Genomic DNA, 12,811 nt, shown 5'->3' on the forward strand with positions numbered 1-12,811 from the left:
TTCTCAGCCTATTTCTGTAAGGTCTAACAGTTATAGGATTGCTGGCTTACTTCACAATTAGAAGGTGGCCCCACTGATGTCAAATGAACAGTGATATGCTGAACACCATTAGTCAAATAAACAAAACAGTATTACCGGTGCTGCTGGTTCAAAGGGATACCTGTCACAAATATCCAAGCTTGAACTGTGAAAAGGAAAGATCCAGCGCTCCACGGATTTGCAAAAGTGTCAAATTTATTGCGCCATACACAACGACCGTTTCGACCTTAGTAGGTCTTTTTCAAGTTAAGGTCGAACTTACCTACTAAGGTCGAAACGGTCTGGATCTTTCCTTTTCACAGGCCACACTGATGTATCATAACAGGCCTCCCATGTTTGTAAGTTTTGGAGAGCTCCAATAACATTCACCCCTCTTGTCGTCATGTATGTGGCCTGTATGCTGTACTGCAATGCTAGTGTTTAAAGGCAGTGACCATAAAACAAACAGGAAGTATTGTATAAATATTACCACATTAACGCACCTTGTGAAAGGAGAGCCTATGGTGACGGGGCTTACTGTACTAAGGGAGCAGCCACTGTCCTGTTAATGTGGGCATGTGGAAGCTTAAAGTGACGCTGAAGACCCATATATTACAGTTGACTAACCATTCCCTGTGGGATAAGCGCAGGTGTTTACTTGCTGTATTCTATTTCAGGCTGAAGACGGTTAACAGGCTGCAGATAATTCTACAACATTTGGTGAGCATCTACCTCTTAAAACCGCATAGCAGGATTTCTCAAAACAGCAAAAGAAAATTTTAATAGCAATCTGGCTAAATAAGAAAATAAAAGTTGTTTTACAAGAACAATGGCATTTTTCCCAGCATATCCCTCAGTATTAAAATCCCTATAATTCTCACGCAAAATAATATTGCATATTAGACATACCCAACGACAAAGAACATGTTTCAAATTAAAGAACTGTGGACTATATTTACTAAGCGGTGCTATGATGTAAAACTCCTTCTAGACCAGGGTTGCGCAACGTTTTTTGCATGCGCCCCCCTGCCTGGGTGCCCCAGCTTAACCCAAAAGGTAAGAACCCGGCGTCAAATGATGTCGCGGGTCATGTCACGTGACCCCACCGCATCATTTAACGCGCGTTGTCATGGTGCCGTGGCACGTCACATGACCCCACGGCGTCATTTGATGCAGCGTTGCCATGGCGACGTGTCACCGAAGACCCGGCTTGCAGCAGGTAAGTGATGTTACAGATGCCTCACGCCTCTTCCGGCATTTAATTTTAATGCCTTGGGGAAGGGCGCAGGGCCTCTGTAACAGCCGCGCCCCCCCCAGCAAATTTTGCCCCCCAGTTTGCGCACCGCTGTTACTAGACCATTCACCTCAATATGGCCCATTATTTGGTGATAAAATGGATATTTGAATCCCTGATCAAAGTGTTTAAAGTATGTGCTATTTTTAAGGTATGATAAAAAAGAAAAAAAATCCATCTAATTAATGCACACTTTTTGAGATGATACATTTTTACGTGGATTAATAAAAGCTCTAATCACAGTAATCCCATATATCCCTGGTATAGTGGTAGAATATTAAGTAATGGACACACAATAAGAGCCAAAAAAAGTATATTTGCCAGGTGTGCAAACTTTTTTTTTCTTTGAGGCATCAGCGGTGTCATTTGACGTCACAACATCACATTGCCATTTGACGCCAGAAGCCGGCTGAGACCAGGTAAGAGGGAGTTACAGAGGCCTCGCGCGCTCCCCCGGCATCTCATTGAAATGTTGTGGGGAAGAGCGCGGGACCTCTGCAAGCACCGCACCCCCCAGTTTGTGCACCCCTGCATTAACTGAACCTCAAAAATGCAATCCCACATAAATGAGCAGAAAACATACTTATGTAACGGATTTAATGTGTCCCACTCCCTGCAGGGCACCAAACATGATCACTTACTGTACACCCCAATTACGCTGCAACCAGTGGGGTTAGTTTAAAGGCTTAAACCTCAGGAGTCCTCGGTCCCCCTTGTACTACAAAAATATGTATTTAAAACAAAAACCCAATTTAGCAAAACCTGTCAAAATGCGCTCATTCTCTTCAAAAGGTCCTATGTTCAGTTGGAATTCAGACATGACGTATCCATTTTTTAGATTTTTAAATTACAAAAGGCATGCAGTGCGAATTAATAATAATAAAAAAAGGTACTGTACAGTATATAGAGTAGGTTCAGACAGTTAACAAAATAAAACATAAAACCCAATACTTTACAAGCAAATAATATTAGATCCTTCAAGGGGCCATGAAGTAGGAAATATGAAATCCATGTGTTATGAGTTGTAACAGAGCTGGGTGAATCTTGCTTTAGGGATTCAAAATCACCCTTTTAAGCCCCCTAACCTTCCATCTGTGAGAATGACAACATAAACAGACAGACAAGTTCCTCTTTGAATGCACTCAGAAAGGTAAGTCAGAGCGATATGGTTGATAACATTAAAAACCTTTTAATCACCAAATAGTAAGAACATATTGTATAGAGGGAAATGGTAGAAGTAGTCCACGGCCAGTCCCTTAAAACAAACCAAGAAAAGATCTTCCTAAATAGGTGTATGGAAGATAGTGGGGACAATACACCACCTAGGTGTGGGCTACAGAAAACTGCAAAGTCTCGCCACAAAGTAACTTCAGACTTGAAAACCTGTCCTGTTGGCAGGAATTCTAATATCAAAAAACCGGCACACCTATAGAAAGAAGTATGCTGATACTAGATCTGAAGAGGCGGTTCATATACAGTTCGTGAGTCATAAAGCCCTTACATCCGTATACATAGACCACAAAGAATGGGGGTGTATGTCAACTCCAAAACACAAATGAAGTCAACAGATGATGTGGAGAGTAATACATATAACATAAATAAAACCACATACAAAGCTACGTAGCTAGTAAGTGGTTTTATTTATGTTATATGTATTACTCTCCACATCATCTGTTGACTTCATTTGTGTTTTGGAGTTGACATACACCCCCATTCTTTGTGGTCTATGTATACGGATGTAAGGGCTTTATGACTCACGAACTGTATATGAACCGCCTCTTCAGATCTAGTATCAGCATACTTCTTTCTATAGGTGTGCCGGTTTTTTGATATTAGAATTCCTGCCAACAGGACAGGTTTTCAAGTCTGAAGTTACTTTGTGGCGAGACTTTGCAGTTTTCTGTAGCCCACACCTTCTTCAGATCTAGTATCAGCATACTTTTTTTTCTATAGGTGTGCTGGTTTTTGATAATAGAATTCCTGCCAACAGGACAGGTTCTCAAGTCTGAAGTTACCTTGTGGCGAGACTTTGCAGTTTTCTGTAGCCCACACCTAGGTGGTGTATTGTCCCCACTATCGTCCATACACCTGTTTGGGCAGTGACCTCTGCATTAACTGTGTTATATTATTCTGAGGCCATAACTGGATACGGTCACTGAACCGTGCCTCTGGGCACTAGCAGAGCATGCTTTGTGCTTGCCCTACGCAGAGGTTACAACTCACTAGCCACGTAGTTAATAGCTATGTATGTGGTTTAATTTATGTTATATGTATTACTCTCCACATCATTCGTTGACTTCATTTGTGTTCTGGAGTTGACATACACCCCCATTCCTTGTGGTCTATGTATACGGATGTAAGGGCTTTATTACTCACGAACTGTATATGAACCGCCTCTTCAGATCTAGTATCAGCATACTTCTTTCTATAGGTGTGCCGGTTTTTTGATATTAGAATTCCTGCCAACAGGACAGGTTTTCAAGTCTGAAATTACTTTGTGGCGAGACTTTGCAGTTTTCTGTAGCCCACACCTTCTTCAGATCTAGTATCAGCATACTTTTTTCTACAGGTGTGCTGGTTTTTGATAATAGAATTCCTGCCAACAGGACAGGTTCTCAAGTCTGAAGTTACCTTGTGGCGAGACTTTGCAGTTTTCTGTAGCCCACACCTAGGTGGTGTATTGTCCCCACTATCTTCCATACACCTATTTAGGAAGATCTTTTCTTGGTTTGTTTTAAGGGACTGGCCGTGGACTACTTCTACCATTTCCCTCTATACAATATGTTCTTACTATTTGGTGATTAAAAGGTTTTTAATGTTATCAACCATATCGCTCTGACTTACCTTTCTGAGTGCATTCAAGGAGGAACTTGTCTGTCTGTTTATGTTGTTATTATAGTTTATCCTCTATTGCACCAGTTTGTGTGTTATTTGATTTCATATACTATTCTCATTTTGCTGACGCGGGAGCTTCCCCTTCCCCTGTCCCCTTCCCTTCCCCCACCCCCAGATTAGTTCATCTGTGAGAATGACCAGTCATCTCCCATGTGTCACACTCTGCCCTGGGACATTTTTAAGACTCGTTCCTCTGATAAAGGGGACTTCTTTTAATCTCCATTTAATCAGAGCGCATCAAAAACACCCCCATAATTCTCTCCCTGAACCCCCAGAGTAATTATACCCACACCCTCGTAGTCAGAGAAGTCTGGTGAATACATGGCTATCACTGGTGACAGTCCCACTTTTATTGTTGAGGGAAACTAATGATCTAATATTTGCAATACCGATATCGTCTCATTTTATATCAATAACATTGTGTCCTTTTGCCCGTTTCAGATTCATACCTGATATTATGAGTTGTACTGACATTAATTATCTGGCATAATGTTCATCTATAGTGAATAGAGCACGGGTAGTCAACTGTGATCCTCAAGAGCTAGCAACAGGTCAGATTTGATGGATTTCCCAGCTTTAGCACAGGTGGCTCAATCAGAGGCTCCGTCTTCGACTGAGTGTTTTATTGTGCCACCTGTGCTGAAGTGTGAGGGGTGTTGACTGTGCAAACTCTTGTTGAATGCAGTGTCTAATTTTAACAAGGTAGGTTCTAAGGAAAACCTGAAAAGGTCTTATAGGCTACGCTTATAGCGACATCGCGTCAAAACAAATGCATTGCCACCGTCGTGTGCGCTTAAAGTAAGCGCGAGTGACAGCTTGGTCGCGATCGCTGGATGTCATCTCAATTTGATTTTTCCAGCGACCGTAGCCTGCCGTCGCGTCTTCTGCACTATAAGCGTAGTCATATATAGCACTCACTGTGGAAAGAAGGGAAGTGGACTGATAGTCCGTGAGATTCTATATATCTCCACAAGGGGGTCAATAGACCAGAGGCTGACCAGATATTGACACATATAATATATGTCCACATAGGAAAAAAAGTAAAAAAAATTTTTTTTTTTAATTCTAATATATTAATAAACAGATGAACACATAATACACAATGTGATTAAAAGTCCTCATGGGAGGCCACCACCTTGTTATGTATAGAATATAACATATACCTCTTTTCCGGTTAATAAGGCCACCATACTGTATATGGTATATACAGAAGCTGGGAGGTATTGCAGTATGATTGAGAGAAACACACCAGCACTTCTAAGAGGTGCAGCAGCCCAGTATGTAACTCATAAGCTGAATTGTGTGTGTGTAATAATGTGGCCTTATTAAACGGAACAGAGGTATATGTTGTATGCTATATTCTATACACACCTAGGCGGTGGCCTCCCATAACGACTTTTAATCAAATTGTGTATTATGTGTTCACCTGTTTATTAGTATATTATTATTATTAAAAGGTTTTTTTTTTTTTTTTCCTTTTAATCCTATCTATCCCATCTATCCTATCAGCTTCGGGTGTATTGACCCCCTTGTGGAGATATCTAGACTCTCACGGACTATCAGTCCACTTACCTTCTTTCCACAGTGAGTGCTGCAGGAGTCTACTGGCTTCTCACCCTTCATTCTTCTATGCGGGCGCCGGGTCTGTGGACCGCTCGATCTGTTTCGGGAGGGATAGGAGGGGACGACCACCCCACCCCTTTCTAATAGCACGTATGAGATCAGATGCATTGTAAGGATCCAACCCTCTCTAATAGCGTGTCTGCGATCAGATGCATTGTAATTTCTTCTGTATTTGGTACAATTTTCAACTGACTTGAAAACTACAGTGATCCCTTTAGGGATGTCTGCGGAAATCAAGGTTTTCCAGGAACCCCTGTTGAAAAACACTTGTTTAGAGAATACAATGAATTTGACTGATTTAGAGAATACAATTAATTTAACTACATCTGTAACAAAACTGTTTCTTCCAGAGTATGAACAAGCACACAGCTCCAGATGCAGAGGTACTGCTGGGAAAAAGTGGATGTGCAGGAATAATTACTTTGAACAGGCCAAAGGCTTTGAACGCACTAAACCTTGACATGATCCGGCAGATTTATCCTCAGTTAAAGGTAAGCTGTTCTGTGTAAATAAATAGAAACTGATAGGCAATCCCCCCCCCCCCAAAAAAAGTACTTGACACTCCGTAAAGTCACTATTAGTAACATCAGAATTGGGTATCCCACTACCATGTGCACGACTGTATATGTGAAAATGGTTAATAACATCCAGCTGACTCGCTTACCTCCTGTAGGGCACTAAAAATGAGCAATAATGCTCCAAAAACCGTGGCACTACACCTCATTTATGCTGCCACCACCAAGACTAATTTACGGTCTTACCTAAAGTGTGTCTGCCTGTAACCACCTAGAATAATGCTACCTATATCATTGCGTTGGGACAGGAAACAAGATTGGGTTTATGGTCTGAAGACAATAGATCCGAGGGCCCAAATAAAGGATTTCTGTTTTCCCAATTGTTATAAATATACTATGTTAATAATTCCCACTCTGTTACTACACATCTGCAATAGTCATCTCTGTTTCATGAACACATTACGAAAAGACAGCGGACATCCCGACCCATTAATAAAAATTCTATCTCTCCGAATTTTTCCCAATATAAAGATGACAACTGCTAGGTCCAATCAAAGACCACCCATGTGAATCATTGTCTTTATCATACCAAGGGAATTATGAAAAGAAACACCTAATAAAATAATAATACATCATAAAAGCTTCCTTTCCAACTAACACTCATTTCCTGACCCCAACTGTGAATAAATCATCAATGTTGAAATATAGAAATATATATGCACGCACATGTACTGTGTAAAGGGAATAATCTACAGCATCGGGCACCATCCTGAAGTACTGTGTGTGCAATCAAATATCTCTTCGTACAGATTTGACCATCAGGCAATATGGTACTTAAGATTGATATTCATTTATCTTCATTTGAAAGTGGCATACAAGAAATACAAATTGCTGTGCATGAGATTAAACAAACCAACTTCTGAACGTGTATCAAGAAAACTGCAAGAATCTGGACTAAAAGATTCAAATCTTTTTTTAGCTATTAGTTGTGTGACCCCCCAACTCTTTTTAATAGAATGCAATAAGCACTGATTAAAGGTGTATACAGTTACATGGTAGATGTGGTTGAAAAAAGACAGTGTACGTGGATCAAGTTCAGCCTGTGCTAAATTTAGATGAGATACTTATCCTATATTTGTATTTACCGTATATTGAACCAAAGGAAGGCAAATAACCAACCCCCCCACCCTCCAAGTGAAATATAACCTAATGATCGCCTAAGGGGAAAAATAAATTCCTTCCTGACTCCAAATATTGGCAATCAGATTACTCCCTGGATCAACATCATTGTTTTTTTCTTTATTCTAGGTTTTCTTCCATTACAAATAAAATTGCTTTCTTTCTGCAATTCTTTAATAACTTTTTGTGGTACTGTGACCAGTAGGTCCTGGAATAAATACAACATACAAGGTAGCAGGTTCATTTTTACCGATGTTATTCTCACTGACAATGAGATTTGTTAGTTGTTCCAGATCTTTGTCTTTTTTTCTTCAAATTTTTGGTAAATTCAGGGTAGTTTGCCTCAGAGTCCCTTACATGTCTTTGTGATAAACACTCCCAAATATTTTATTCTATCAAGCTTCCACTTAATTGGGAATCTTCTTTTCATATCTACCTCTTCTACTGTGGGAATATAAAAGCTTACATCCTCTGATTTTGTGTGGTTAATCTTGAAATGTGAAAGTTTACTAAACTCTTCAACTGTGTCACATGCTCTGCAGAGATACCTTGTATTCTCTATTCCCTATAGATACTCCTTTTTATTTTCGGGTTTAATCTAATTTTTGAAGCTAAGGCAAATACACCGTGCAAATAACAAGGGGGACAGCGGGCACCCCTGACGCGTGCCATTTGTAATTTAAAATGGTGACGATGTATAGCCTGAAGTACGTACCATAGCTGTTGGACCAGAATACAAAGCTTTTGTACATTTAATAAAACTTTTGTGTATTTCCATCTTAGTCAAAACCCAGAACATAAGGGCCACGCTACCCTGTGGAAGGATTTCTCCACATCTAACCCTAGAATCAGAGTTAGCCTTTGCTTTGTACAGGTAAACCCCGTTATAACGCGCCTCGTTATACCGCGATTCGATTATAATGCGGTTTTTCCGTGGCTCCCATTTTTTTTTTGCACACACACTGCTCACTGCACACACACTGCTCACACTGACTCATTGCTCACACTGCACACACTGCACACACTGCACACACTGCACACACTGCACACACTGCACACACTGCACACACTGCACACACTGCACACACACTGCTCACACTGCACACACACACTGCTCACACTGACACACACTGCTCACACTGACACACTGCTCACACTGACACACACTGACACACACTGCACACACACTGCTCATTGCTCACACTGCACACACACTGCTCACACTGACACACACTGCACACACACTGCTCACACTGACACACACTGCACACACATTGCTCACACTGCACACACTGACACACTGCTCATTGCTCACACTGCACACACCACACACACTGCACACACCACACACACACACACCCTCCCAATACACATATACATAAATCAGCCTTACCTTGGGGATGATTGGTGAGACATGTGGCTGCAGGGCGGGGGCGCTGCGGTGGAGGGGGGTGATGGCTGCGGGGGCCCCCGATGCTGCGGGGGCTGGTGGGATGGCCCGGTGCAGCGCGGGGGGGGGGGGCAGGTAGGTGGGGGTAGGTTGGCGGTACGGCCAGGGGCGGGGGGTGGGACGTCATTGTGGGGTGGGGGGGTAACGGGGCCCTGCGCTGCGCGGAGTGGCAGGACGACCCTGCGCTACGGCGGGGCGAGGGGGCCCGGTCCTGCGAGGGGGGGGTGATGGTGCTGGGGGAGGGGAGGTGACGGTGCTGGGGGGGTTGGTGCTGCGGGGGTCCAGGCGGCTGATCACCTGTTCCCCGGGCCTCCCTCTCGCGCCGGAGCTGATGACTTCCGGCAGTTTTTTTTTTTCTGTTCCCCGGGCCTCCCTCTCGCGGGAAGGGGCTGGGAGGGAGAGGGAGAGGGAGGGGGCTGGGAGGGAGGGGGCTGGGAGGGAGAGGGAGGAGGCATGTGGCCCGCATGTAGGGCTTCCGGACACCTCTTCCTTCCTTCCCTCCTCACTCCCTCCCGAACAGGCGCGCGGCGGCCATTTTTTTTAAAAATTAGCGCGACCCCGTTACTAACGCGGTGGTCTCGGGGTGGACCCCGAGGACCGCGTTATAACGGGATTTACCTGTATTACAATTATGCATAATATTAATAATCCAGCGTATTTTATCCAAGGCTTTACGTTTCCGGGGTGAATCCCACCTGGTCAGGGTGGACTAGGGTGTTCAAAACTTTATTTAGGCACGTTGCCAGAATTTTGGCAAAGAGCTTTATATCCGTGTTAATCGGTGATATGGGCCTATAACTTGGACATAACGAGGGATCTTTCCCTTCCTTAGTGATTACAATTATGGATGCCTAGAGCATTTCGCTTGGCATTTCTTCCCCTTTTAAAATTATGTTAAACCATCTGACAAGATATTGTTTCAGGGTAGACTCAAACTCTTTGTAATATGAATTTGAAAACCCGCTGAGGGCCTTGGTATTTTTAAGAGTATTAATAGTCTCCGAGACCTTTTCTGCCGTTTATTAGGGCGCCTAACGAATTAGCGGTTAGGTTATCTATCTTGGGTAGTCTGCATGTTTCTAGATATTCGCCTATTTTTTTTATCCTAGTCCCAAGTAAGTCTTCCTGCTTGTTCAAATTATATAAGCTGCTATATTTCACACATTCCTTATTGATTTCTATTGGATTGAAGGTCAGTACATATTGTCCTGTATTTAGGCTATATATATTTAAGCTTGACATTTTATTCTGCCGTTTCGCTGCCAGATATTTGTCTGCTTTGTTACCCTTCTTATAATAAAGTTGGTTAGTCCAACGCATTGCTTTTTCTGTATCTCCCATCATTATATTTTTGAGTTCCCCTCTATCTTTATCTATTTTAGAACTAATACCAGCTGTCGGATTTTGCTAAAACGCCTTTTAATTTTTCCTAAGATTGTCATTTTGTTTTTCTATCCTGCTTCTCTTCTCCTTCTTTCTGTGTGTAGCTATACTTATAATTTTACCTGTCATGGTTGCCTTATGGGCAGTAGTTCCAAAAGAATAAGGGAGCGGGGGACATCCAGTGCGTTATGAAGAAATAGAAAAACACCAATGGTGTAATATGCAAATGCAGGTGGCGCAAGAATTGACTGATACAACTGCAATGGTTATACTCACATTTAGTGAAACATTTACAGGCGATTCCCAATCTGTGGCAGATCCATGAGATGTCTTGGTGTGTGTGGCGTAACTCAAAAGAGAAAAGAAAGAACCATAGTGCAAAGAGTAACTGTAAAATCTTTATAAAGTTATAAAATTAACACCTAGCCTCCCAAATGAACGCTCACATGAAGAAGGACTAAGTTGGGCATTAAAACAACGTTAAAGAAAGTATCCTTAACTTGTGACTAATATGCAAAAACATTGATTTATCTCGAGCAATTTATACATATCAAAAACATCCTCTTAACATTGGTTTAACTTTTATTCGGTAAAACACTAACTCTAAATTGTTATACAGAGTTCACTTGATATTGCGGCTCTCACTCGTCTGTCTTCAACGAAAAGCTGCTTACGTTATTGTCTGATTTCGCTGTAGCTCAGACACGCACAACCTAGTTAACTATCAACCAACATATGAATTCTTGTTTATAAATGCGCTTATTTACTGAAATTTAACAACAAACCGTAGGGGACAGAGAGGAGGAATCGCTGCCAAAGACACTTCAATGATTAATATCTTCGTGTAGTTGGTTTGCAATCAGCTACTTTGACTACACAGTACATCCAGTGTCTAGCTTATCATTCTTCTTTTTTATTTATTTATTTTATATCTCTTAACCCCTCGTCTCCTCCAGCCAACACCCCCCTCTCTCCCCCCGGGCAACAACCGCAAACCTCAGAGTTTATAAGTCTGGTCAATTTGCTGCTCTCATTCGCAGAACTCTTGTAACTTATCGGCCTGCTGTGGGTTGACCGAGTGCTCATCGCCTAGTGGTGCAATCAGCCATGGTTTGCCCGTCTGATCAGGCAGCCTTTCCTTTTTTTCTGGTACTGTTTCTCAACTGGTTGTGTTAGACGTCACGTTGTCTTTTGGCCCTTTCTTGGTTTTTGCCATTACTCTGTTCCACTCTTCGCGCCGTAGTAAGCGAGGTGCGGGTCTGTGTCTCTTGAAGATTCCTGGGGGGCTTCCAGCCTAGGGTTGCAATGAAGTACGGGCCCTCCGCTGGTCTTCTCATTATAACCTGATTTCCTTTGTGTGAGGACTGAAGGTGGAAGGGAAACCCCCAACGGTACCTGATCCAGTGGCTTCACAGTAGACTTATTTCCCTTAATTCCCTCCTTTTAGCCAGCGTTATTGGGCCAATATCTGTGAAAATCTGTATGTCTGTTTCCTCAAATGGATCGTGTCCAGGTTTCTGGTTTTGTGAAGGATCTCTTACTTTATCGAAAAGTAGTGGAGCCTTGTTATGTCTCTGTGTCCTTATCCTTCATAGTCCCTTGGTCTCAGGGCTCGGTGTGCCCTGTAAATTTCAAGTCTGTCAGTGGTAGCCTCTATATTTTGGAACAGTCTTTGCAGGTACTGTATGCGCTACCTAGGTCATATAATTTTTAAGCACCCCCAAATACCTACATAAACAGGACAGCGCATCATACAAAATGACACAACACATAGTGCAATACCTCAGTGCTTATCTGCTCATGAAAAAGGGTCATTTAGTTAAACCCTTTGGCCAAAAGGTTATAAGCCTGCAGCCACTTCACGACATGCCCAATCTGCAGGTCCTAACACAACCTGGCACAATTCTCATGCACCTCTCTTTTCTGCTGGAGGGAGAAAGACCATACTGGGTCTGGGATACACAGGATCCTGATAAAGACTGCTAATTGGAAAGTGGGGTGGGGTGAGCTTTAAACCATGGGGAGGAGGGCCACACCTCCAAGCAACAACAGCTGCGTAACCCATCAAGCTCCAGAACCCCAAAACCCACCCTCACATCACCCCCAAATACCTGTTTCCTTTCGTTGTAATGCTAATCTCATTGTCCCAGTCTGTCTGGATAATGAAAATCACCTGTTATGCAAACATAACCTAGTTTTGATGCCTTCCCCATTTATAAAAGTATTTGGCTTTTTCAATCTCACAGATATTTGGTGGTTTATACAGTAGCATATCCCTACAAACATTTTCTTTATACTTTTTCCTCCACTGCTAATTTCTATCCACAAAGTCTCTACATTTTCATTATTCCCATCATAAACATCTTTCCTTATAATTGATTTTAGATCCGGTTTAACATATGTCCACCTCCCCTTCTATTTGCTTGATTCTTCCAAACAAGGGAATAATAGCCC

General features: G+C 42.4%; 1 protein-coding gene across 1 annotated transcript in view; it reads left to right on the plus strand.

The window, feature by feature from the left end:
- HIBCH (3-hydroxyisobutyryl-CoA hydrolase) overlaps positions 1 to 12,811 on the plus strand; it is a 99,015-nt gene that overhangs the window by 4,432 nt on the left and 81,772 nt on the right. Inside the window, exons 2-3 of the mRNA XM_075608371.1 lie at positions 696 to 738; positions 6,181 to 6,321. Of these exons, the coding sequence (XP_075464486.1) occupies positions 696 to 738; positions 6,181 to 6,321 (184 nt within the window). The remainder of the gene's footprint in view (positions 1 to 695; positions 739 to 6,180; positions 6,322 to 12,811) is intronic.

The sequence above is a fragment of the Ascaphus truei genome, chromosome 7 (assembly GCF_040206685.1).
Source record: "Ascaphus truei isolate aAscTru1 chromosome 7, aAscTru1.hap1, whole genome shotgun sequence".
Classification (NCBI taxonomy): Eukaryota; Metazoa; Chordata; class Amphibia; order Anura; family Ascaphidae; genus Ascaphus; species Ascaphus truei.